This window comes from Harpegnathos saltator, unplaced genomic scaffold (genome assembly GCF_003227715.2).
Source record: "Harpegnathos saltator strain DR-91 unplaced genomic scaffold, Hsal_v8.6 scaffold650, whole genome shotgun sequence".
NCBI lineage: Eukaryota > Metazoa > Arthropoda > Insecta > Hymenoptera > Formicidae > Harpegnathos > Harpegnathos saltator.
The window spans coordinates 412,591-438,688 of NW_020230483.1; the positions used below are offsets into that span (position 1 = coordinate 412,591).

General features: G+C 48.2%; 3 protein-coding genes across 6 annotated transcripts in view; all 3 read right to left on the reverse strand.

Annotated features, from left to right (window-relative positions):
- Positions 1-254: 254 nt before the first annotated feature.
- Positions 255-3,214, reverse strand: LOC105187498 (uncharacterized). The gene is made up of 3 exons (XM_025304802.1): positions 1,609-3,214; positions 1,300-1,511; positions 255-1,159 (listed from the first exon to the last, which is right to left on the reverse strand). Exons 1-3 carry the CDS (start codon positions 1,612-1,614, stop codon positions 862-864), a joined length of 516 nt encoding a protein of 171 aa, XP_025160587.1. The 5' UTR covers positions 1,615-3,214; the 3' UTR covers positions 255-861.
- Positions 3,215-3,277: 63 nt separating this feature from the next.
- Positions 3,278-17,994, reverse strand: LOC105187456 (uncharacterized). 2 transcript variants are annotated; one of them, XM_011148265.2, is made up of 4 exons: positions 17,698-17,994; positions 6,247-6,425; positions 5,656-5,935; positions 3,278-4,842 (listed from the first exon to the last, which is right to left on the reverse strand). In XM_011148265.2, the coding sequence occupies exons 1-4, from the start codon at positions 17,743-17,745 to the stop codon at positions 4,597-4,599; spliced, it is 753 nt and encodes a 250-aa protein (XP_011146567.1). In that variant the 5' UTR covers positions 17,746-17,994; the 3' UTR covers positions 3,278-4,596. The 2 variants fall into 2 exon arrangements, with proteins under 2 accessions (XP_011146567.1, XP_011146568.1); XM_011148266.3 differs by lacking the exon at positions 17,698-17,994 and adding an exon at positions 6,943-7,094.
- Positions 17,995-22,524: 4,530 nt separating this feature from the next.
- vg (transcription factor vestigial) overlaps positions 22,525-26,098 on the reverse strand; it is a 49,549-nt gene continuing 45,975 nt past the window's right edge. Inside the window, exon 6 of one of the 3 annotated variants that reach the window (XM_011148267.2) lies at positions 22,525-23,249. In XM_011148267.2, the coding sequence (XP_011146569.1) occupies positions 23,105-23,249 (145 nt within the window). In that variant the 3' untranslated portion in view covers positions 22,525-23,104. The remainder of the gene's footprint in view (positions 23,250-26,098) is intronic. The other 2 variants (XM_025304839.1, XM_011148268.2) reach the window with 2 other exon arrangements.

The window sequence follows — 26,098 nt, forward strand, 5'->3', positions numbered from 1 at the left end:
GTTTTTGGCTGTGATACTCGCAATAATTTAAATGCGTTTCGCACGCGCACAGTCGGCCGCGACGAATCATTTGTGGGATCGTTTTGTGGGATCGGCGCGGATCCGTTTGCAAGCTCGATCTATTTTCCGACGTAGACACGAGCCTAAAGTACGGATGGATCTGTTTGAGTGATCTTTGTCGATGTCGCACTGTGAGAACGAACGGGAGCGAGAGAGAGAGAGAGAGAGAGAGAGAGAGAGAGAGAGAGAGAGAGAGAGAGAGAGAGAGAGAGAGAGAGAGAGAGAGAGAGAGAGAGAGAGAGAGAAAAGAGCGAATCACGCAGGACGAATTGCAGCAGCGACACATCAACATCACTACGATATTGTATATTATTATTATTTACTATTACAATATGTTCGTTGACTATTATGTTAGAAATAAAAACTACATTGAGAAACGTGGGATTTCATTTTCGCGGCCATTTATCCCGTCCTCTCACTGGAGTGTCCTCATTACTTAGCATTCGCAGCGTCATTATTAACGGCAAATTGAGAGCCGTGTTCGATACGAAGCAATTATTAGGTAAGAGCAAAAAAGAATCGAGTATCGATTTGTCGCTCACGTCTAATGAGCAGATGGCATAATTCTAACGCGAATAAATGATCTCTCGTACAAGTCTCCCTGTGTGATTTTAGAACACAGTCCTAATCATAAATATAACAAATACGACGAATGTAGCACGAACGCGAAACTACACAAATATCGAAACCAAGATTCAACTCACTGAGAATCGGCCGTTTCTTTCTTCTCAGCGATTTTTCGAGGAATCGTTAATTATAAATCACCGCATTGCGAGACACAAAACACGTGCACGCGCGTTCTCACGAAGTGAGAACCGATAGCCTGTCGTTCACTTTGATCTGTACCTTATTGTTATCGAGTCGGTACACTTTCACTTCACCGTCATCGTGGCCGTTGTTGTCACTGTCGATAACGTCGTCGTCGTCGTCGTTAATGTAATCAATCTCTCGCTCGTACTCGGAGGGCTCTATAGTATGAGCACGCTGATAGGGCCGTTTCTTGCGTTTGTCCTTTCTTCGCGGCAGCTGTATGACTATGACGTAGGGTTTGTCATCGCCGGGCACGTCCACCGAGTCCTCCGAGTAGTGCGGTGCGTACCTACGTGAGCAATCGTGAGCGAATAAGAATTCCAGGATGATCGTCGAGAATTTAATCGATAGTGTAACCCTTTCACCGAGAGTATGTGTTGGCTTTTCGCCCGTCTCTCCCTTCCCCTTGCTTTCTCTCCTCTCCTTTACCTGTGCGGATCCGGTGCGTAAGGACGATACTTGCGCGTCGGTCTCCCTTTATAGCTACCGTGATGGCGCTTCGAGGTTTTCCCAGACGGATACCATCGCAGCGGCCGCCACGGATGAGGATTATAATATTTGTACGGCCTGACGGCTCTGTAAGTTTCGCCGAAGTCGACCATTTCCAGAAGCAGAACGACGAGCGCGAGAACCACGGACACCTGAGAATCACGATCGATACGTTTACGATATTTAATTAACGTTCCATAGAGCGCAACGATGGGATAAACATTCCTTCCTTCCAATTAATTAACTTACCTGCATTTTCGTGTGCGATGTGAAATGAAATTTCTCTTAATTAATATGAATGCTCCCACGCCGCTCGGGTGCATTCTCTCTCTCTCGATCCATTTTAATCAAGTTATTAATTAAATAAATACGCGCTCGCGGGCTCGCGCATCGATGGAGTATTATCTCCCTCGGCGATTCCTCTCGTTTCATCAGTCATTTTTTCCCGACCGACTGATGGACAAATAATGTATATCAATTTGTCACGTGTACTTGGCGCGTATCAAGAAATGTACAATGCAAGGTCGTCTCGGTGTCACTCCTGATTCTCTGATTCCAGGATTCCAGATCGTCGCGTGTCTCGAGCAGGATATGAATTCACGAAATTCACCGAGACTTTGGACGCGATGAAACGTGTAAACGAATTCCGTGCGGACCGAAACGGGACTGAAAACTCGAAAGTCTACGAACAGAAACTTTCTTTTATATTATCCCCTCTATTTCTACCTGAGGCGCCAGTGGCTCGTGAATGTTGCACCGTCACGATTAAATTCATCATCACGACTCGCTCGTCTTCAGTTGCGCGAAAAAGTTCCCATAGAAATTACACACTCGACGCTCGTTTGTTAAACTTTCTCGGAATATGCAGTGCACGAACGATATAAAGTGGTAGGCGAGGTGTTACTCGGATAATTGCGTTGAGCAATGCAAAACTTGACATAAAAGAAGCCAATGGTCCATGTCGAATGTTGTTGGTGCATAATAAATCAAGGAGTGAGAGATTGCACTCGAGCAACGTGTTCGTGCAAATGTTCAAGTAATTTATTTATTTATTTTTCACACCACGGTGAGGCGCGTATAAGTATTTTCTCCCGGACATGAATTTGCGAGAAACGTCGACGTGTCATCTGTCGCCTCGCAGATATTCGCAGATATTCGTATTTTTACACACTAGACGTTGCGGTCGTATGCGAGGGTCAAGGCAACTTGAGAAAACGAGAAAACGGTTGCGTTAAATTTTCACGAAGTCGACGCGTAAATTATTGCCCCAGGTAGAGACCAGGTAAAATTTGATGTGCCCAGAGATGCCCAGAGAGGCTAAATTTTACGCTGATAAGATAAAAAGTATACATATTGACCGAATGTTTAGAAGTTCGCAAAAAAATAAACGGTAATTCTTGACGCGGAGTGGAACGATACCGAATAGCGACAAAGAGATTTGCGTGTCAATGAGAAATTGCCGCAGCTGCCAGATCGTAAACCTACCTCAGAGGAAAGTGAACAAGGACATGTGTGTCTTGAAATACTTTCCAAGACTTACTTTCGATAGAGAATACACGCGTGTGATACGCGCACGCGTTTACTTTCGAACGTTTCTTCGGGCTACGAACGTGAATGCTAATTGTCTCGGATGCTGACGTCGTTGTATTGTCGAGATGATTAACGCACGGTGACGGAACCATACATTCGTCTCGTAGTCGACGCGGAGTTTTAGTCGCGCTCGACGACTTTCTCCTTCTAATTACCGGGGGGAGTGATTGCTTTGAGGCGTGTTTAATATCACCGTAAACTTTTATTTTATAAATTCGGCCTAACTAATTCATATTCGATTTTAGCCTCTAAACTTTACGTTCATTTAAGAGAGATTTATCGGGAGAAACTTATTTCAACATAGAATTTAAATTAGAAGACATCGTGGTATCTTTTGTAGATTTTTACTCAATCCGCTTAAAGATTTTATAGGCGTAACTACAACATTACAGTAATCGTATTGTTATAATTACATTCACATACACACACACACACACACACACACACACACACATACACACATCTAAATTGCACGCATAGATCTGTGCGCTCGCACGAGACATCTCGTACGAGAACGTTGTAATAACACGTACGTTTCATTATTGCACAACATTCTTCTCTGACCTGAATTATTAATTATGGCTTCCTAGCTTATACGATAAACTGCGACAAGTTGGTTTATTCGAGAGTAACAGTTACCTATTTTCAATCACTCAAACGAAGCATGCTGTTTCACGAAGACTCATCGTATTCATATTTCATCGTATAAAAAGCGTAAATAATTGCACGAGGAAGTGAATGAAGCAAACTGTGCATTTCAACTAGCGTACCTCTTATCGTAAATTCACGATAAACTATAGTACCTTGCACTTTAAAACGTGCGAACGAACTTCAATCCAATGCTTTTTGAAGATTCCCAGCTCAAAAAGTCGCAAGATTTTCGATATTCCTCGATAGAAATGGGAAGCACCTCAAAAATATCGAATCAATCGCATATTTTGACCGTTCGTAGTAAATGTTAAAAAACTTTTGGCTTATAAAAATCCTCACTCAACCGTAGACACGAAATCGACACGCGGGGAAACAATGTAAAAAAGTACGAGGTATAAAAATGGAAGAAGTGGTAATATGGCAATGATAGAAGAATCTTAGGAACGGGGCGAAAAGCTGACGTTGACTCTAATCGACAGAGAGAGAGAGAGAGAGAGAGTGAGAGAGAGAGAGAGTTATATACTCGTAATTGTCTAATTGTGTGCAATCGCTACGACGATTAGCAGTCGCTCGCTACCTAAGGCGATACGCTACTTGTTAGACTTCATCTTACGAATACAGCGAATTTCTCGAAGAGCTCCTCTACGCAAAAGCGGTAATCTTCAAAGCGGTCGCGCCACCGGCGCCGGTTAGACGTCGGCCAACTTTGGAACCGAGATCGAAGCTGCAACTGATAATTGATCAAATCACTCGAGCCTCTCGGTGCCGTTATCGTCGCCTCCTCCGTTCAACCGCGGACGTTTAAACGGAGTGTTTAAACGTCCCAAAAGTCCCACGACAACCTCTTTCGACACTTGTCCGACGACTCGTTCCCTCATACCTGGCCACTGTTCGGAAGTAAACGTAACATCGCGATTGCACCTGTCGCGTCGGTCGAATCGTCGATGAGAAACAATGTCCGTCGAGCGTGCGCTCGAGCCGAGGGCCGAGATTGCGCTATACGTTCGCATCCTGCGACTCCGCACAGTCGGTGGGCTTGATCTCCAGCCACCAGTCGTTGGGGTAATGATACTTTTGTAATTCTATGCCCTCCCGAGGCACGGGCATCAGTCGGCCGCCAAATTGTTTCGCCGGTAAGGGAGGTATTACCAGTTGCGGCGGGAAGCACTGTAAGCTCGGCGAGAACTCGCAGTCCGGAGGTAGGACCCTCCTGGTCCAGCCGACTCTTCTCACCATCTGAGTCTGCAAAGTGGAGTGTCTGTTAAGTGGATATCACCTCGCTACATACTTAACAACCGCCAACGGCGCGATATCCTCGACTCGCATCTCGCATCCGGAAACTCCTCCTCGGGTGCTCCGAGTACGCGGCTTTTAGAGGTGATCTTGAGGACGGCTCGGGAACGCGGGTTTGCACGCTTCGTAAATTCCAAAGATCCGAGATGGATTTGGCAAGTGTAGTTAATGGCCCGCCAGTTTTCCCGGAGAGAGAAATCGACACAACTAGGTCGTAATGTCTACACGTGCGGCAATAAAACGGAGTCTACCGCCAGCTTATCGTCGTCTAACGCGCTGCCAAAGGAGCTTTCATTCGCCCTACATACAAGACCGTGCGCGCTGTAAAGCAAGAATCGCAAGCTCCAATTTTGCCGGATCTCTCGCGGAAGACGCGTAAAGATGACGATTCACCGAGTTGACCCCTCCCCCACCCCCCTCCGGATTTGCATTCGCGTGTGCCAGATACATAAAACGCCACCGGATAACAATGTCTCGCTTGTCCGCGCAAAAAGGAGAAGAAAGAGCGATCGAAGTAATGCCTGATAATTGAAGTGGACATCGAGTGGGTCTCTGAAGTTGAAGCGAGCTCTCCTCGATGGAAAGTTTTAACGAAACGATTCTCCTTCTTCTTCGCATGAGAATGCGAAAATTTTAACGCGCTAGGAAATTGACGGAGAGAGAGGATTGTCGTTTGCTCAAGAGTTCTCAGACTCAGAATTTCCCGACGCGTGTTCCAAGTCAGCCAGTCTGCTATTTCTTCTCGGAGCGTTTCTCTCTTACCACCGCGTCTTCCTCGAAAACCACCACCTCCACCTTGGGCGCATCCTCGCCGACCTCGTGCTCTTGTATCCTGTAGATGCCCGCCGCGTGAAGGTAGGTTGCGCTCAGGCCGACCTCGCGGAAGGCTTTCGTGATCAAGACGTCGTCTCTGAGCGTGTCCACCAGGCACAGCTCTACCTTGCGGGCCCACGGCAGCGCACGGCCTATTCGGACTTGACCCCAAAGTCCGCCCAGGCAGAGAAAGTGAACGATCCCCAACTTGGTTAGAACCAAGTGCGCCCTGGCGAAATCATAGAAAGTGATACATACGTAGGTGGTACTTTTACGTGGTACTTTCAGCGCGCGACATTCTTAATCAACAGATCTTTCCCCTGCTAATTTCACGGATCTCGGTAAATTGCGGGAATTTCTCGCGTTGCGACAAAGCGTCGCGACCTCCCGTAAAGTAGTGACCTCTTTTTTCTCTCTTGTGTACATCTGATTCCCTCTTCATCTATATGCATCTTCGCAGTCCGGTCTAACGACGACCGAATTGTCTACTACGATACTTGACTACGGTACTTGACGCGTGAGGTTGTCATCGATAGCGACCTGTAAGCGAGATCGTGCAACTTCTCGGTGAACTCCTCGGGCACGCTACATGGTTGCCGCGGAATCTCTTGCCGACTGAGGCTATACCAGAAGAGCACGACCATGAGAAAGAACGCCGCTAGTACTCGCATAGGAGTGATGCGAAAGCGTCTCCGTGGGCAGAAGCTCATGCTGATATCCTGCAAGTCGCAAAAATTCGACGATTTTAGTCATGAGTGCGCGCCGCATACCGCCGGATTAATCCGTGAACGACTGAGGCGATGAATCTCTTCAAGTTTCAAGCGGCCAATTTATCCATCGACTCCTTCCGGTAGGAAGGAGTCGATGGATGTTGGACACGCATATTTCTCGCTTTTTCCAATCGACACATTCCTGTACTCTTGTTATCTAATTGTTTAAACAATTTGGAAGGTCATGGACACGTTTTGGTTCTCGGATTTACAAATTTTGGGTTGGGTAAATCTTTTCGTTTTTCCTTCTTTATGCTTGGGTCCTTGACTCCCATTGACTCCAATTTTATCCACTGTATGAAAAGAACTTGATGAAAATATCCACGGGAAAGAGACACACATTTCCCTAAGAGCATGCGTGTCGTCAACAACACGTCGTTGTTCGGACAACACTCGTCCTCTCAGCGCAATCCCCAACACGAGAAACGAATCGCGAGGAGCTCACAACAACACTCGGGCTACGTACTCTTAACGTGCGACGTAGTCATGACCCACGTGTGACCAGACTTTCTTCAATTTCTCCTTCACTTTATATTTTCTCACCCCCGCGACGGAAGCACCTTCATGAAGACTCCGACATTCGACCCTTGACCCGTTCAACGTGGCAACGTTGCGTTGATTATTGATTTTTCTGTTCTACCGACGGATTCTTTTGGGGGTGGTCTCGTCGCGACAGGGGTGAGAAGTTAGCGGACTATTTTATTGATCAATCAAGCATTCGACACTCTTTCTGCAAACCTTTCTGATCCTCAAATTTCAGATTTTAATTCCTTTAAATTCATAATTCCTCTCGAAGAGAAACTTGTAAAACTCTCTTTAACTTTCCTATAATTCCTGAGAAGTGTACTTTTCAAGATAGATCCACTAATATGTTTCCTGTTGACTAATAAATTGTAATTTTCTTTTTGCCTCTCTCGTTAGATGTTACAAGCTTTTAGCTAATTGAGAGAAGCTGATTATTATAATTTTAAGTAAAATAGCGAAATTTAATAATTTCGCGTGCGTTTAAAGAAAATCTTCAGTGACGTTACTGACGTACAGATTCCTACGTTACTGACGGATCGTTCGTAGACGATGGTGACCTCTTCCTAAAACTTCCTAAAACGCTGCATTGATAAAATACCGTCATTTCCCTAAAAATTGATTTTTTATATGCTTTTATAGCAATTAATCTCTTCCCTTGCAACAAAGTGTTGTTAAAATTTTATTTATTTGCGAAATAAAGAAAAATCTTGGGCAAAGCCTGTCTTATCGGTTTGTGGTATAAAAGTAAGCTACACGTTTTCATCGTTTAGCAGCTTTAGCAGCAACAGTCTGTGGGTAGTAGCAATTTTTAAATGTTACAAAGACATTTAAAAAAATAAAAAACTTCATTAGGAATGTACACTTAAAGTTAAAATAAACTGAAAACTGTCTCCTACTTCCGGGGAAAAGTAATCATCCAAATCTTTTTTTTTTTTTTTTTTTTTCCACGAAGAATATTAATTAGGTGAATTTTAATTGCGGAGGAATCACTCGAGGTGAGATTTCCGACAATATTGTTACGGTGACGAGCAAGATGTTCTCCGAGAACACAAGACGCGTCCTACTCGAATCTGAATGAGTTCTCTGAGGCAGAAGCAGAGACGTGTAGATTATGAAAAAGGACGGGAGACAAACGAGCGACGGAAGCGAGACGTGAAATTAACGAGCAAAAATAAACGTTTCCTCGATAATCTCGGCCGCTCGCGGAATTCCCGGCCGGCGTGCGCGCTTCTCCGTTTCTCGCTCTATTTACTTTTTCTCAGAGAGCAGCCTCGCCGAATGAGTTATCGCGTCGGAACCCCCCGGGTTATCCTAATGAGCAGAAACGCCAATAAGCGCGTTTTCGAGCCCCGGGGATGGTACACTAAGTTCTTACGTCTTATTTTTAAACGGGGGTGCGCGCCTGTTGACGAATTTGCCGGGCGCGCCGTCCGCGTCGTAAATGAAACGTCGAGAGTTTCTTTGTCGTTTCCCTTCGGAGACGCTTCAACGTAACTGACGAGAACGGCCGAGTGAAATGAAAAGGACCAACGCGCCACACTCTTGGTCAAATATTCCAAGTGATCAATCATCATTTCCCGACAAAGTGAACGATTCACAAGAACACAAAGGTGAAATTTCAAGAGGAACACTCGCTTGTACGTTTCGTCATGTTTCGTCACGCACATTTGAGGGGGCCAGCTCGAAAATCCGCGCTCCGCGCGGTGAAAACCTCGGATTCGGGAGCATTAGCAGGGTATCGCGAGCCATCGTGTCGAGACGGACATTAATTTCCCGCCGGCGGGATCGGCAGGGTACGAGCCATCTCCGGAATAAAGGAGTCCGCTCGAGGCGAGGCGAGGCGAGGCGAGGCGGACCAGGAAGGGAAGGCGACCGAGACGGTGGCGGAGGCGGGGGCGGGGGCGAGAGACGCGGCAAGAAAAATTGCGCTCGATGTCGTGGAAACGGGCGAAGCCGTAAAACAAACGGTCGGACGTCGCGCCTCTTTCTCCACGTCTAATTCTGTCTTGTCGCCCCGGCCGGTTCTTCGCCGTGTATTTTCGTAGCGCGTGTCACCTAACTCTAAGTGGCTTATCTACGCGTTCTCGCGTCGCTCGCGTCAGGCCCCGAGAGCTCGACGGCGCTTCCCGACGCATCCCGGGACACGTGCCTCGCACCTCAACTTTTATACACCCCCCCCCCCGTCCCCGTCCCCGTCCCCGTCCCAAGCCGGGGCCGTGCGCGACGCTCGTTTGGATTTTCGATTTTGCCCGAGCTTCGTCGCTCGCGTTTGAACATCACGATAGGTCCTCTCTTTGTTTTTGCCTTTAACTTGTTAAGTCACCTGCTAGGTTTCAGCCTAAACATGCCCGGAGGCAAACAGTGAAACCTAGGTCGATCTGAGCGCATAGAGCGCATTTACGACGAAAATCGGTCTTTGATTGAGAGAATCTTATTATCTGGATCACAAGGGGCTGTCGAGGCGAGGCGCGGCGCATGCTTTTCTCTCGTTCGCGTTTCTAATTACCGGAAATCGCGCGTGAGATTAGTAAGCATTCCGACCGCGTCTGACTGTTTCTCCCTTCCACGCCACGAGGGAGAGGGGCAGAGAGAGAGAGGGGAGAGGGGAGGGAGGGGGATCCCTCTTCTATTCTCTCTCAAGATCATTATTGCCGCACGTCGGTACGTCGCCGCGTTCGCTTACGTTCACCAGCCGAGCGGAGAAAAAGGGCGGCGGATTGATCGCAAGACGGCGGAGAAGGATGGGGGCGGGTGCGAGACGATCGCGAACGGATTAGTGGTTTATCGAAGGGCGATCTTTCGATGAGCGAGCGAGCGGGGGAGGAGAGACGAAGGGCTGATGGACCAGATCGAAGGACGCGAGTTGCATTTCAATGGGGCCAGCCAGCGCGTGTACGTAAAAGCGTTTCGTGGATTCCACGAGGGTAAAAACCCTCGGCGGCGAGGGCCTCAAAGGCGGCCGGTGTTTTCGCGATAGCCAATGAGCCTGCTGGAATGCCGGCCGCATCGCACAGCCGATCCTCTCGACTCGCGATCGGGAAACGCGGACCTAGGATATCTAGCGATTTAAAAGGAGAGGAAAGGACTTCGAAAATCTGGGATATCTCGCAGAAGATACCGAGATGGCTGAACTCTCGTCAGCAGACTCTGTCTTGTTAACGCAGAGGTGAATTTTTACATCACCAAACATCTGGTCTGAAAACCGGGGCATCTCTTCGGAACCACGTAAAGTCTCTTCAGGGTGCGAATGACGCGCGACTAATGTTGTCTCACAAATATCGCGGGAGGATCGAGTCCTGACGGAACGTGGACGTCCACGGTCGCATTTACGAGACAAACCCGCCGCGAGTTCGACGGTGCGAAAATATCGCGCATCTTCCTCGGCGGGGTTGGATGGTGGAGCGGCGAGCGGTAACGACAACCGGCAGCGGCGTGGAAGTACGTCGGAGCCGGCGTTGACAACGCCAAGGCGAACCATGTGGTCAACGCGCGCCTTAAACGTCTGCCGCGTAAACGTTTAACGTTCCGCCGGGATATATGTACATTCCGCGGTTATTTCGAATACGTCCCGCCGGCCGTTTTTACGTCCACGTAAATCACGCCCGAGTTCGACTCTGCGCTCGCTCGCGCGAGCACGTCACCTCGATATTCCGTAATGAGGCGCGGTCCTAAAAGCAGCAGGCCCCGATCCTAGAGCACGAGGACACCGCGCGAGACGCTGTTCTATAATCGAGCCAAGGGAGGAGGCGTCACGAGGTCCTCGTTCGGCGTGATTTTATTTTAGATTCGCGACACCTCCACCGTCGACACGCGTCTCACGTTACGGTGTCTCGCGATGCCGCGATGCCGCGCCGCCGCCGCTCTGCCGTGTGACGAATGACGGAGCGGCTAAGAAGTTAATTTATGGAAAACGCATTCTGCAACGTGTCGCGCGGATCGAGGAATCCGAACGGCGGAGCCGGGCTGCGCCGGCACAGCCCGCGTCGTCCACGCGTGTCGTCCGTCGCGTGGAAACCGTGACGATATTAGTCGGTTCCTGCTCCTTCGCCGACGGTCAGCTGCTCGACGTTTGCGCGTTTGTATTGTCAGTCGAGCGTGCACGTCGTCGCCGAAACGAGTGACGGTAATCTATGCGCGCGAATGTACACGCGGACACACCTGTACGTCCGCAGCAGCGCGTCGACGCGACTCGCTCTCTCTCTCTCTCTCTCTCTCTCTCTCTCTCTCTCTCTCTCTCTGTGTGTGTGTGCGCGCGTCCTTTTTTATCTTTTCATCTCTCCTTTTTCGCTCGCTCACGAGAAGATGTCCCGGGGATGAATAATTGGCGGAGATCTACGATTTCTCCCACGGACGAACACAAATCCCGGAGAATATTCACCTGCGCGAGGTTCATCTCATTACCACGAGGACTCGCAGGGAAGCGCAACGCTTCCCCGGGAGGGGGATGTGAAAATTTTTATTTGGCGTTTACGAGCCGATTCAGGCCTGCGGAAGAGAACCCTGCCCCCGAGGAAGGACGCTTTAATATCCGCTTATGACGGCTATGTTTCACAGTCTGAGACACCCACTCGGCCCCATTCCGCCCCATCAACCCCCATAGTGCGTTTAATTTACGTGTTTTCGCGAGTTATTCGCCCTCCCACCCTCGCGCGCCCTCGTCGAAGAGGGTCGGTCGCCATGGCGACGCCGGGCATCCCGGCGCCCAATCGTAGGGCGCCTACGCCGCGTCGACGTCGGTCCTACGAGGACGAGAAGGACGATAATAATTGATGGGGTAGTAGGAAGGGTGCGTCCGGGGTGCGTGGTGGTGTACGGAGAGGTCGGCGGTTTCGGGATGGAGCGGGAGGGTTAAATCGACAATCGAAAAGCGCGGCGCCGCCGTCGCCGCCGTCGCCGCCGCCGCTCGGAAGTTCATTGCGGAATAAAAATAAGAGGAAGGATTCGTCGGGAAATACCCTCGCTCTCAGTGGCAGGACGAGGTCGCGAGAACTCAGTCGGGAGAACGCAGGAACGCGTATAAGAAAGTCGAAAAGAGGCGTTTCAACGACTCGAGGAACCAAAAATTCGCGGCAACTCGCGTTCAACCGCGGATCGAAAGTTTGCAGCTGAATATCGAGGAAAGGACCTTCGAGTTTAAGGAACTTGACATTATTTACTCCGTTGGATGTGCACTCGCACGCAGGAGCTCCAGGATTCACCGTTTGCGCGCGAATACCGGCCTCTTTCGCATCTGCCGAACATCCGAATCTGAGATATTTACATTTAAAAGCCCTGCCGTATAATTTTTAACAACAGTGTCCTTGAAAGTTACGCAATAAGCCTGCAGGAGTTCTATTCTGGACGCAGAGCAAACACATTAAGTACACTCTTTTAATTCCAAATTGCTTACACGAGCGTCATGAAGAGACGCGCTTGAGAATTAGAGAGGCGGGTTTAGCGGTCAGATCAGAAAATCCCGGATATCATGGCGACGGAATCGGCTGTCAAGCCGAGTTTCCCGAAATACGACGAGCGTATCCTAGACGACGCAGCATCGAGTATCGATTTTCGAATCCGCGGATCTAAGAATCCGTGCGGAGGATCGTCCCGGGTCGCCGTCAGAATCCCACCAAAGAGAAAAGAGGCTCGCGGCTCGCACGGTACCCGCGCTATGCGACGCTCAGATTCCCGTGACTTGTGGTGTCACTCGTCGAATTCCGCCGGGCCTAACGACGATTTCCAACCCGCCATGCCGGGACGAAGAGTATTTCAGATACGTACGTACCGGCCAACACGGCCGTCTCGGGGACCGTCGTGCGGTCCGGTATTTCGCGAGCGACCAACGTTCAAACCAGACTCGCCACCCCCGTCGTCGCTTGGTGGTTGGTCCCGTGAAGCTTCGGCCTCTCTGTGCCACAAAGAGAGAGAGAGAGAGAGAGAGAGAGAGAGAGAGAGAGAGATAGTTATGTCCCGTTGAGATGCTCCAATTATGACCTCAAGGGATATTTTTTTATGCGTCACGGCGACAATCAGGCGCGTATGGGACCGGCAACGACTGCGACGGAGGACGTCAAGGAGACGACGCGAGAGACTCGTTCGTCAAGAAAAATCGAGCGCGATGTCCGATCGGATACGCATCGGTTTCCCCCGGTGTCGCGGTCGTCGAAAGGGCCCGCGAGATATAGTAATTTATCGAGTTCGGTGCGCGATAATTTATTAACGCCAACGCGCGAGATCGATTAACGCGCGGAACCGAGCAGCGTAATTAATTGCGAGCGGCGATTCGTCGCGCGGCGCGAACAGATAAGCGCGATCGTGTATCGAGATCGCGGTGCTTGCGCGCGCGAAGACAGCGCGCGGTACAAGCTAAGATTTTATCTCGAGCAGCTGATCGCAACCGAGGGCCCGAGAAAAGGGCACCTTTCCGCCTCCGCCTCCGCCTCCCTCCTCCTCCTCCTCCTCCTTCTTCTTCCCCGCGATCCTCGAGATGTTGCCGCGTATTTGCATGAGATCGCTTACCGATTAAGCTCGATACAAGCGCCGTCTTCGCCTCGCGATTGGAATCGAGATCACCCGGTCGTTTTTCGCGCTGCGCTTCGTCCGCGACGAGGAAGCGGCATCTCGTTCTCTATCGAGAGCGTTTTCGTCGGCTATATCGGCCTATCGAGGCGCGCAAATCAACGTCAGCGCGAAGCCTCGCGGAGAAATTTCGCGGAGGGTCGGCCACACGGACGGACATACGGCGGCCGCGCGACATTGTATGCATATCGCGGACAGCTGGGCGGTGGAAACTCGCTCTCGCGTCTGCTACGATGACGTACGCGCGCTTCCGACGCATTTGTCAGTGCCAAACGCACGTACGATTGACCAGGCGACATGTGCTTTACGTCGCGTGGATTCCTTCCGTGAAGGGAAGCGTGTAAAGAGCGCAAGATACAGACGGAATCTCTCTCTCTCTCTCTCTCTCTCTCTCTCTCTCTCTCTCTCTTGAAAGAGAGATCCGGAAGTCGTTCAAGGACCGTCGCCGCCGCCGCCACCGCCGCTGACGACGACCTCGAGCTACCGGTTTCCCCGCGAGTCTTAAAATAAGAAGATGCGGAAGAGATAGAAAAGGAGTTTGAACGACGGCGAGGGGTGGAGAGGGGGCTGGAGAGACGAGCGGAACCGGTGAAATGCGTGAGAGGACCGAGAGAGAGAGAGAGAGAGAGAAGAAAAAAATCGACGATATCGAGGAGAAGGACGCACGTTGTAGCAGCGCATTCGGGACATCGTACGTCAGAGGGTCCGCGCCCGTGGGAACACGAGATGCCTGTGGGTCGGCAGGGCTCTGTCCGGGGACCCCCTCCCCCCCGGGCCCGTACTACAGGTAGATAACGAGGGACCTAGACGAGTCGGCCGACGAAGAAGAACCGAGAACAGAGCTCAAACGAGGAAGATAAAACGAGCGTGTGAGCGCGTAAGGGGGCAGGCAGGGGGTAGGAAAAAGGGGTCCGGGTTCTCTCTCTTTCTGGCTGAGGTGACACCGCCGAAAAATGCCCGCCTGCATTCCTAGAGATCTCTCTGGCCTTTGTCGACGGTACGCCGTCGCGTTACGATCTCGGATTGGGGTTCGATGGCGTATCGTAACTTTGTACGCGTCTCGCCGAGCCCTTTCGGTCTTTCCGATCAATTCGCGAATCGCTCTAGGCGTCGACCGTAATGTTGGTTCAAGCCCGAGAGAGAGAGAGAGAGAGAGAGAGAGAGAGAGAGAGAGAGAGAGAGAGAGAGAGAGAGAGAGAGAGAGAGAGAGAGAGAGAGAGAGAGAGAGAGAGAGACAACGTGACAGTTGAATTGTTTTGTATATAATTGCTAAAATCAAGAGATCGCGTCGACCGCGATCGAAGAACTCCGAGGCTCGGTTTTAATAACTCAGGCGACTCCACGAGATTTCTCGCGAATCACGATGCACCTGCCGTTCTCGCGAGAGCGTTTCAATGGCCGGCGAACCCTAACGACACGCTGAATACGTGAAATGAGACGTGACTGGAAAACGAGTTGGGATTCTGCCCCGTAGGGTCGTCCTCGAGAAGGACCCACGTGCGCTCGATGCACCCGCGTAACTATTGTTATGCCGATGCGTTTCGAACAATCGCGAGGAAATAAATCACCCCATTGCTTCAGATAATTGTTTTTTTTGTCCGAAATAAAGACCAATATGTCCGATGTGACACTTACTCTAACTGAGCGTGCGCTTTTACCGTCGCAAAGTAATAAAAAGGGCCAACGTATGAAATAAGTGGTGGAATTAATTCGACTTTCAAAAATCTGATATTTTGCCGACGTGTATGTGTGTATGGTAGAGATAAAGATTGAATTTATTATCAGTTTAGTCGAGTCGAAAAATCTCAATTTGTGTTTCAATGACGGATCGTAAAGTCGCGAGCGAGAACGCGATTCGTGTTTAAATCTTTGATAAGAGATAAATAATTAAAAAATTGACGCAGATGCAACATGTTCTTCTGCTCTGTTCGATAAGTTTTCATATTATCGCGATGGAAGGCACAAACTGAAGAACGTTCGAGCAGACGCGCGAGCCTCGTCCATGTCGGACTCGTTCGGTGTCCGTCCCCGTTACGTTTTTGCTCTGCATAAATGATGAGCCCGATTATTTTAATGAAGACATTCCGCGCAGAACGTGCGCGCGCGTGCTACTCGTCTCATGTTCTTTGGCACATGAGAAAAGAAAAAGGACAATTTTTCTGAGTCATATGAACACGTCTTCCGCACCGATGACGCGTCTTTGTGAGATAGTAAATATTTAGGGCTTGCGTAAGAGAGAGACTGTTGTTTTCTTAGTTATATTTACTAAAATACTGGTACATATTTACTGAGATTAGTCAAACGACTCATGCATGTGTTCATTCTAAGTATCAACCAAGTCAATACTTTTAACATAATCGTCTAATTTCTTGTTTACAAAATGACTCATTTTTTGAGCTGATAAAATATAACATAATTTTCACTTCAACAATCAACTTACATGAGCCCATAATAGTAAGATAATAAATAAATACAGATTCACTTTAATGTCTTTAGAGTTAGAAACCGAAGGAAATGCTCCGAGTCGAAATTTTAATTCGCCATTAATCCTTTCGGTTGAATTAGGTTGAATTTGCATTGAATTGAATTCGGTGCAAATTTTGTCAAATTTGAAGGACTAATGGAAAATCTTAATTAGAAACTGTTAACTTACCTTAATGCTGCCGATAATCGCTCGCTATAGTTCTTTCTGTCGTTGGTCTTCATATTGATGTTTGATGAAGAATTTATTTCAGATCAGAATGATTAAATATGTCATAATCATATTTTTATTTTTATTTAATTTTTCTTTTTAATTTCAGTAAATAATATATATTAAGAGTTTATTTATTTGTATATTTTTTAAATTATAAATAAAATATGTGAAAAAAATATATATTTTATATTAATTTTATATATTAAGCAGATATTAACCCATTTGCATCTGCAAGCGGAATAATCCGCGCATAATGATCGTCACTTGTTACCAGCCGCGGAATATTCCGCGAGCCACGACGTTCACTTATCAGCAACCGCGGAACGATACGTTCACGACGACGTTCACTCTTCGTCAATGATGTGTGTCAATGAATGCGCGAAGATACAAGCCGACTGTCAGTTGAACGTTTCAGATTTCTAAAGTTAGTTGCGTATTTAGAGCTGTGATGCAAATGGGTTAAAAAATATTTTTGTGAGTGGACGAGGGAAGTGATAGGGGAAAGTGAAACTTCAACATTTTATTTCTCAATTTCTTTCTTACTTTTTTAAAATTCTTATTGGTAGTGAAAATTTTGATAAAATTTGGATATTCATAATGTATTGAGAAAATTCATTTCAACTTGAACGAAAAATAAACGATTAAAATATCAACGTGGATTTAATGCAATATGTTTTATTGAGTTCGAGTACACAAAGGAATTGTGTAAGGTCACCTTTGTATTATCAAAGATAGCACAGTGTGTAAACACCAATAAGAATTTAAATCTGGATCTGTTGCGATAACAGTGCTAGATAAAAATAAAAATAGTCACTGATAAATTCAAAATCAAACTTGCGTTTCTCAATGAGTATTATTAGAGAAACATGTATCGCTCTTGCGATATTTCGGCCGGTATTTGTAGTTATAAACTATTTACAATTTTTCTTTCATTCAGAAAATAGTTATTTACAGCTTTGTATTCACAGATCGTAACTGGACTGTTCAGATCGATATTATTGTATAAAACAAATATTAGGTTAAAGAATAATCAGAAACTCGGAAAGTTATAATTATTTATTAAATGACCATGGAGAGCTACAAATTTCGGCCTCGGATAATAAATTTCGACTCGGGTATTTCCTTATTCTCGACGAGTCTGTTGAATGTACGTTAGCACGTTGACTTCCACGAAGGTCATCGGCGACTAATATTATAATACTGTCGCGTCTCATTAATTCACAAGTACAAGTCCTAATCAATTGCGTACAACAAATAAAATGACCAATAATGAGCCAATGGACGTATTATGGACTAATAGACGCGTCATGTGCGTCACTGACATTTTTATCATATCTACGACTGAATCAAACTTTTAAACGAGCTTTGAAACAACAATTGATAAAAACGTGACAATCAATGTGCTAAATCGGAAACATTCCGTGTGTTAAATAATTGAAGTACCTTATACCATCCATGATGTCTCAATGTCCTGGTATTCTGCATCTCCATCCTGGCTCAAAGTTCTGGTTTCTCTGTGCTTCCGGTCACTGGCACTGGTTCACTGACACTTGTATTGTTATACAGACTGACACTCGCGTAGACACGATGCGATCGAGGAGTTCGGGAATCAACGCGGTGCCGACGAGAGCTCGGTGAAATGTGTGGAGAGTGTCCGAAGTCAATGTTTGCCCGATCTTACGCGAAATGTAAACAATCCACACGTTCACCACCGCGTCGCGTTGTGTTTACACTGCTCGTCGGCTCAAGACGCAATGTCACGGTCACGCGATATTGAGATAATTGATATCTCCGAAGAGAGGCGCAACTTCTCCCACCACCAATCGCGAGCCGTTACCATTCGCCAATCAACAACGAGCATATTCAAAATCGCTCTTAAAGTTTTACTACGTGCTCGAATAACAAAAATTATTCAATGGATCCGGACAAGATCGCATACGCGACTTTTACCGGATATTATAAACTATTCGCATTCGACGATTGTCGGTTAACGCGCTGCGTTTCCGACTCTTCCGTCTATTCTGTCCAGCTGGAATTGACTCCAAGATGGAATGCAACACGTGATGGCGCCAGCCACACCTTGGAAACAAACGAGTTTTTTTTCACCGGTCGGCTGTCTTTTGTAAATGGCGCGTCATCACGCGCCAGGCATTTTCCTCGCTATCGTTATCGCGCTGTGTAAACCAACTAAACGGACACTTAACAGCGGCTTCCGGTGGCCGCCGACCTTGGAGAAGATGTCCCGTCGGTCGTGACGATCGACCGGCGCGGCGCGGCGCGGCGCGGCGCGCGCGGCGGTCCGTCTCCCCGGGCGAGGATCGCGACGTCGTGGAATGCTCGAATCATGCTCCCTAATTCCTCGATGATTCGAGCCAGCTCTCGATCGTCTCCGATCTATCCTCGAGAGGTATCCCGCGGGGCAGGTAGCTGCTCTGCCCCGCGAGGGGTGAGCGGAGACTTCTGTCAGCGTGGCCGGCCGATTATATCTACGCGTTTATCTACGCCCGTGTCGACCGCAGAGAGATAGCCGAAATGTCCTGTCTATGTACGAGAACATGCGACTCGTTTATGTAATAGGGAGTGGGGAGGGGGGGGGGATTCCTACCGTGGACAGCGCGCCCGACCGCGCAGGGACCAGAACCGTGGAAAGGACGAGAGAGGAGAGATTCTACGTTTCTTTCGATCATAAATTTACCGCGTGGGAGAAGACGCTGATATCGCGTGGGGTCTCGGCTCGAAGACGAAGGTATCGTCGCGGCCGACGGTGTTTTTGGGGAGGGGAAAAAGAGGAATTCGGGTAAAGGGGAGAGGACACTTTCGATACTTTTTACCTCTTCATTCCTGCCCCCGCGACATGTGTAAACTCTTTTAGCTCGAGGGAAAAAGAGAAGAGGCTGCGAGGGAAACACCAAAGTACACCCCCGTTTCTCTCTCTCTCTCTCTCTCTCTCTCTCTCTCTCTCTCTCTCTCTCTCTCTCTCTCTCTCTCTCTCTCTCTCTCTCTCTCTCTCCGAGGCCGTTCTCGCCTCCGTGCGAGTTCTTTGAGTTTGCTTCGCGCAGCTGCCGGGAAATTTGAACGACGTCTGCCGACGACGTTGACAGTTGACAAATGGCCGACAAATTCGGAGGGTGGGAATTAATATTCATATTCACGGTCACAAGCCATTTATTGCCGAGCCGGTGCAATATCGATGGCTCGAGCCCTCGCATTAACCGGGGTACGTTAGGACAAGGGCGGGCCACGCGTATTCCGGTATTTAATTACCGCGGACTCGGCCGAGGGGTGAGTCGAGAGCGTTTGATTATTTATCGCGCGAATATCCCGGCGGCTTTTCGCGCGCGCGCGAGATCGTTGAAAGTTCGTTGAAATTCGACTAGTTTCTCCCGTTGATTCCCTTTTATTTCGTCTCACTTTTTTATTAACGTCGCGAAGGAATTGCGCTAATAAATTTACAAACGGGAGGGCCCACCGCCGCCCGTCCCGGGAGGAATAGGAACGGTGAATAAACTATCGGCCAAACAAAAGCAAAGTTCGGTAATTACAACAGCATAGTATATTCCGCAGTGTCTGGCGATAAATCTCGCTCCTCTCTCTCTCTCTCTCTCTCCCTCCGGCTATCTCGTCTCTCCTCCCATTCTTCCTTATATATAAGGTGTTCCTACTATTATCGTTCCTTTTCGTACAAAATTCCGTGAGGGGTTTCATTCGCTTGTAACATTGAAATTTCCATCGTAGATAAATTGAACACGCGATTTCATCGCCCCTAATTAACTTCCCGATGTCCGAGCTATGTTGATAAAATTTCTCAATTTTTCTGATAAAATCGGCCACCGTGTATCGAGCGTTCTTCTTATCCGAAGATCGGATGACTAAGACGCTTGGCTGTCACGCGCGAAGATTTATTTTATTATAATGCTAGATTTACCGGCGGCTACCGTTTATTGAAATCGGCGTCGATCGGAGATTACGACGAGGCAACGGGGCAACGTCCGTCGTCATTACGAGGCGCTTAATTACCGCTCATAAAGTACGACGCCCGACAAGACCGACACGTTACAAAGAACTCTCCTTCGGCGAGCGCAAAGTTATCTCGCGCGTACGCCCGCGCGCGTTAGGCTCGGCGAAGCTGAAATGCATTCCGAAAATCACGTCTCGGATTTAAATGCCGTATAAATCTCACGCACGGAACAAAAAAAAATAAGACTCGGCGTCGGTCGCGGAGGAATCGAACAAACACATCTTTCGCTTAACCGAGTAGATTTTTATTAGGGAGTATCGATTTTAGTATTATCTTACCGGATGAGAGATGGCTCGGACGATAATTAAAAATGAGTACGCACGTTTTTCCGCCGCGGTGAAGTTAAATTATTTCCTACGTTTATCTCTGTTCTTCTTTACGTAAAACTAACATTACAGCGAGGGAATATTTTTTCCGTCTTAATGGGATTCGATTCGATCGTTACGAGAAGAAGAAAATTACTCCGACTGAATTAGCACTCAGCAGAGATGACGAAAACCAGGAAGCTCCCGGCATCGTCACTCTTCACATGGGTCTCACGTGATTTCCTGCCGGCAGTTTTTCCGCGTCTAGCCGGCATATGCACGATTGCGTAAGAAAACAGAGGGATCATACAAGCGGTAGAAGAAACGGAACAGACTGATTTATGCCGCCGGGGCGATGTCCCGACTCAAGTCGACGAGGCTAAATTGCCGGACAAAACGCGACCTCATGTAGAACATTTATAGCGCGCGAGCTGATGTAATCGCCGTACGATCAACCGCGAGCCTCGTTAAAATTGTAACATCTCGGGCAATTTCAATGCGATTCTTCTCGGATCGCGATTTCGCACTTGCAATTCGTTCGGAGAACGAAAACTTTCAACGCGAGAAGAAGGTTCTCGTCGCGTGTCTCGAAAATCGAATCGATCTCTCGTATTTTCGTATCTTTTACATTGACAGGAAAATTAAGATTAATTCGGTTGATTCAGTCATATTGAGAATTTATCCTACCTAATGTTATACAGGCAAGACAAAAGATGCACAAAAACTCACGGCAGTAGTAATAACTTACTAAACGCTATTCGCTCCGGGCAGGCGCGGCCAGCGAACATATGCTTTACACGTGATAACGCGCGTCGATCATCTGCGCGTTTCCTCCTCGTCGACGAAGTGACGAAGTTAATTGCTCGTTTTCTCATCTTGTTAGCGTTACTTCCGCCTGCGCTCGGAAAACAAATGCGCAAGCCCACGTGTTACGAGCTGAAATTAATGCCCCCTAGTTATTACGTTGCATGCAGAACGCGGAGTTTTCTTCTGGAAAACCATCTAGCGTCCTCCAGGATCGACAATTCTAGTCTAATTCTACGAGAAGATATACGCAACTTAAATGAGAGATGCAAAGAAATGAGTAAAACATCTCCACATACACACACACACACACACACACACACACATGGAAAAGCCCGAGTAGCGCATTCGCATATTGTCACAATGTACAATTCGCTTACCTGCCTTCGTGTCCTTCCTTCGGAGGAGGCGAGATGAAAAAGCGGAGACCTCCGAAACAGAAAGCAGATTAAACTTCCTGTTCCTATTAGATGTGCTCGATTAACTTTCCGGCCTGAAGCACCACTAAACCCAACCGTGTGTAATTAACTCGCGCGGACGTAACGAACCGCGTTAGTAGAACGTAAAATTCTATTTTCCGCGATGGGAATATCGTTCTTCAAGGAGAGGATCGAAATATATTTTTTAAGGAAGGGAAAAGAAACGGAAAAGAAGAGGTGTGTACAGTGAGATGCTATTGACGACACACGACGCCGATAATCAGGATGGTCTAAAAAAAAACTCAAGAAATTCAGAGATTTACGAGGATACGAGAGTGTGCAAAGATCGGAGGCAATGCGGAAATCGGAACGATTACGGACGACGAATGGAAGGAGCGACGATGTGATATGCGAATTGTTTATTTAACAACTAGCCTGGCGATAACATGAGAAAGATGGCTGCTTTGTGTGCCAAGGGTAAGCGACGCGGTGGCGCGATGACACTGAATAAATGCTAAACGATGACGTAGCGGGTGGGAAAGATTCGAGATAAGGAGGGATAAGAAGTGCGAGAGGTGCGCAGCCGGGAGTGCAAAAAATAGCTGACTTGTCGGGTAATAACTATTTTAATTTGCTAACCGGGAGGACTTCAGAATATTTGCGGCGCCCATTGTTTATGATACATTAATAATAATAATTAATATATAATAATAATAATAATAATATATATATATATAATATTTATATATGTATATGGCAAGATCATTGGTCAATAAATACTTTACTTAAGTCGGCGGCTAAATTTGCCAAATAATTCTCGCGTCCGGTGTCTCGATCCTCATTGCGTCGAAACTTCCTCGGATTTACCTTCCCCATTAATTATTACTCGACCGATTAATTAATCTAAGATCACACGTGCTTTGCGGGAGAATCGAAAACACTTGGCGATTATTTGGAAAACTTAGGGGGTGCCTTTCGACGGTCTAAATCGCACTACGCTATTGTACCAGCCGAAGACGATTCTTGGCCGCGTTCTCAACGGCCGAATCTTCTGAGAACGTCGGGCAGCAGTCACTATGAAGGTAATAGTGCGCGCAAGTATTCGTCTAATACTATCTGAGTTTACGCTAATAGTAGACCCTTAAGAGACGTAGGTAACACTATGTACACGACAACGACGACGAGCGCCCGACGACGCCTCGTCGCACTTGCTCAACAAAATTCCCCTCTCCTTCGCGCCTGCTTCCCCCCCCCCTTTCTCTCTCTCTCTCTCTCTCTGCCCCTTTGTCGACGACTTCATCGCGTTAACGAGCGTTTTCACTAATCGACGTGCGAACATCGTTCAGTCGTCGTCCGAATTTAAGAAAGCCGTATTCCTCCTGCTGATCTCCAACATTCGATCCTAGAACCAGTAGAGATCCTTGGAGTCCTGCACCTGGGACTCGAGTCCTGCAACACGCAACAGAACAAGTGTTGTTAAGCGCGCGCACCATACCGCCGCTTCCTGCGCTACAGGAAGACCTCCCGACTGCTAGCTGTAAGATTCCAAATAAGCGTTACACGAGCGATCAGCTGTTTCGAAGCGCCTTCCCTAGTCGAGACGTCTGCTGTCATTGCACGGGATTATTTATCGGCGTCGTGTCGCGTAATAAAAGGAGAGACAACGTTATGACGGATGCGAGGGTGCAGAACTGGTGATGGCACCCGCTGAGCAACACGAACGGACGAACGGACAGACAGACGAGCGGACGGATGAGCGAGCGAGCGAGCGAACGAACGAACGAACGAACGAGCGAGCGAGCGAACGAGCGAACGAACGAACGAACGAACGAACGAACGAACGAACGAACGAACGAACGAACGAACGAACGAACGAACGAACGAACGAACAAACGAACGAACGAACGAACGAACGAACGAACGAACGAGTAGACAGATGGGCCCGATGTCACGAGAGCGGCCAGTTAAGATCTCATGTTCCTTGCGGCTGAATTTATCTCTTATCTCGATATACCGAAGGGTGAACCGCCAGATCATCGTCGCCGATGCGGAGTCCTTAAGTGGTCTCAGGAGAGAAGAAGAAAAGAGAGAGGAAGGGAGGGAGGCGAAAATGCTGGATGCTGGATCTCGTGCGATACAATTCGCCGTCTAGTCGAGTCATTTTACGAAGCGGACCTTGCGTTTCACTGCTTCAGCGATTATTTTCATAAAATCCTAAGGACGAAGATTACGCGCGTTAATGACGACGTGGATGTCAATCTTTTAATATATACTGCAGCATCGTTGAATCAAGTCAAATATGCGCGATTGAAGGCTCTCGCAGGCGTGGGTCTACCCTCGCGATTCCTCCTTTAATGTTTTTTTATCAGATCGAGAGAGAGAGAGAGAGAGAGAGAGAGAGAGAGAGAGAGAGCGAGAGGCGCGCTCGATTATCGCGCAATAGATCGACCTTTCGCCGATTGCTAGCACGTGATGTACGGGAGACTGAGCTTGTATCCATCGACACGCACGTGTCGGCACGTGGACGTATCTACCTGCTTCAAAGTCAGCAACGTGCGACCGGCGATGCGTCGCCATATTGGCGCGCGCGCGCGCGCGCGAGAGAGAGAGAGAGAGAGAGAGAGAGAGAGAGCGCGCACACACGTGCACGAGCGCGAACACAAAGGATCACCGCTCGTGTGCAAGTGGTGATCGTCGACGTCGCGTGGAACGCGAAGTATTATTTGATCGAGAGCCATTGAGCCGGAAAATGATCGAGGAAGGTATCGAGGGACAGGAAGGAAAACAGTTTTCGAAAATAGTTAGACGGCCCGTTGAGGCGAGAAACGCTTAGTTAAATAAAATAAGTATTGGCGAATCTTTTCTTCTTAAACGGAGGACGCATCGTGTAAAAAGTATCCAAAATCGCCAAAGTGTTGGTATCTTTTTGCCATTTAACGATGATTCAATCGCGATCGATTATGCTGCGCACCAAGTGAGTTGCACGTTTCATCTCGATTGGAATTCTAAATTACCGCGTCGTCAACTTCCTCGGTTTACCTCCTCGCGATGTTGTCTCGCGCGCGATTGAATTTTTAGCGTCGCAAAGCGGAGAAGAAATTGTCGGCAATTTCCGGCGTAACATTTCGTCGAGCCTTGGTTTCCTTGGAGTTTGTGCGCTTCGCTTGTTTGTCGGGAGGACTAAAGGAAATTCCTTTGCGCGGGATCTCCCGGTGCTCTTTGATATCGCGATATTGAATGCTGGAACATTCATAACAGGTGCGTCCGTCCGTAACTTTGTATTTGCGTGCCGATTTGTGTGCGTTTGGGGTTTCAAACGGAAACATCCCCCGCGTCGCGCATATTCTTAGGAATATGATAAACGCGGCGCGCGATTCCTCCGTCTGAATCCTTAGCCCCTTGCCGAAATTCTCGCACACGAGAACCGACGAGAGGCGAATGATACGATTGGTATTAGCGCGACGCCTAACGCAATTTCTCAGTCAGTCGCGAAAAAAAGGCTAATTAAGGATCAATGGCGCGAGTCCAATCTCGCCTCGCGGAATCGCGAATCTCCCACCGAAAGAATCCGCCGCCGCGGTAATCCGAGCGCAGTCATTACTCTGAGAGCGACGTCATTAATCCTTCGCGCGGAAACACCGGCGTATAATCCTCGTGGGAGGACGTCCTAATTCAATACGTCCTGCGGCACCGCGAATGTCTCGGATAATGCGCCATAAGTGTCAGCAGCCGGGACGATTTATGCGAACCGCGTACACGCGTTTTCGCCGGCGAGCACGCGAAGCCGATACGACGGGGCTGCTCGGGGAAAATGGCGAGGGGGCAAAGGGTGACTTGGCAAATGGTGTGTCGAATAACCCGAGCAATATTGCCCGATGTTTGCCGTATTATCCCACAGTCATCATCCGGTGTCTGCGGCAAGTGGTTTGCGGCGGGATGTGTGAGACCCGTCGTAATTTTGGGACGAAATTTTGGCGAAACTTTCCGAGGGTGAAGCCTGTCGACCGAGTCGTCGATTCTCTAATAGGAATCATCAATCATTAATTACTTCGATATCAAACATTGTAAAATGTTGTGAGTGAGTGATGTTGAAAGTTTGAGCTCCGATATTCTCACCGGAATTTCTTCTCGCAATAACTCTTCTCGTTTGCTGTCTCGAAGCGAAGGCGCATCGAGGAGTTCATTTGCTTCTGAAGCATTTGGAGGATTATCGGCCCTTTCACCTAAGGGAGGTGTTTCGCAGCGAGAGGGAGGGGAAATGGCCGGTTCAACGTATGCAATATTGCGCCGAGCGCCTG

Excerpts from the sequence above, each read along its gene's own strand:
- LOC105187498 (XM_025304802.1), bottom strand. Across the intron at positions 1,160-1,299 it reads TACGCACCGGATCCGCACAG|GTACGCACCGCACTACTCGG; the intron begins GTAAAGGAGAGG and ends TTGCTCACGTAG.
- LOC105187456 (XM_011148265.2), bottom strand. The coding sequence starts at position 17,745 with ATGGAGATGCAGAATACCAGGACATTGAGACATCATGGATGGTATAAG. Across the intron at positions 6,426-17,697 it reads GACATCATGGATGGTATAAG|GATATCAGCATGAGCTTCTG; the intron begins GTACTTCAATTA and ends TGCGACTTGCAG. Across the intron at positions 5,936-6,246 it reads TTGCACGATCTCGCTTACAG|GGCGCACTTGGTTCTAACCA; the intron begins GTCGCTATCGAT and ends TGATTTCGCCAG.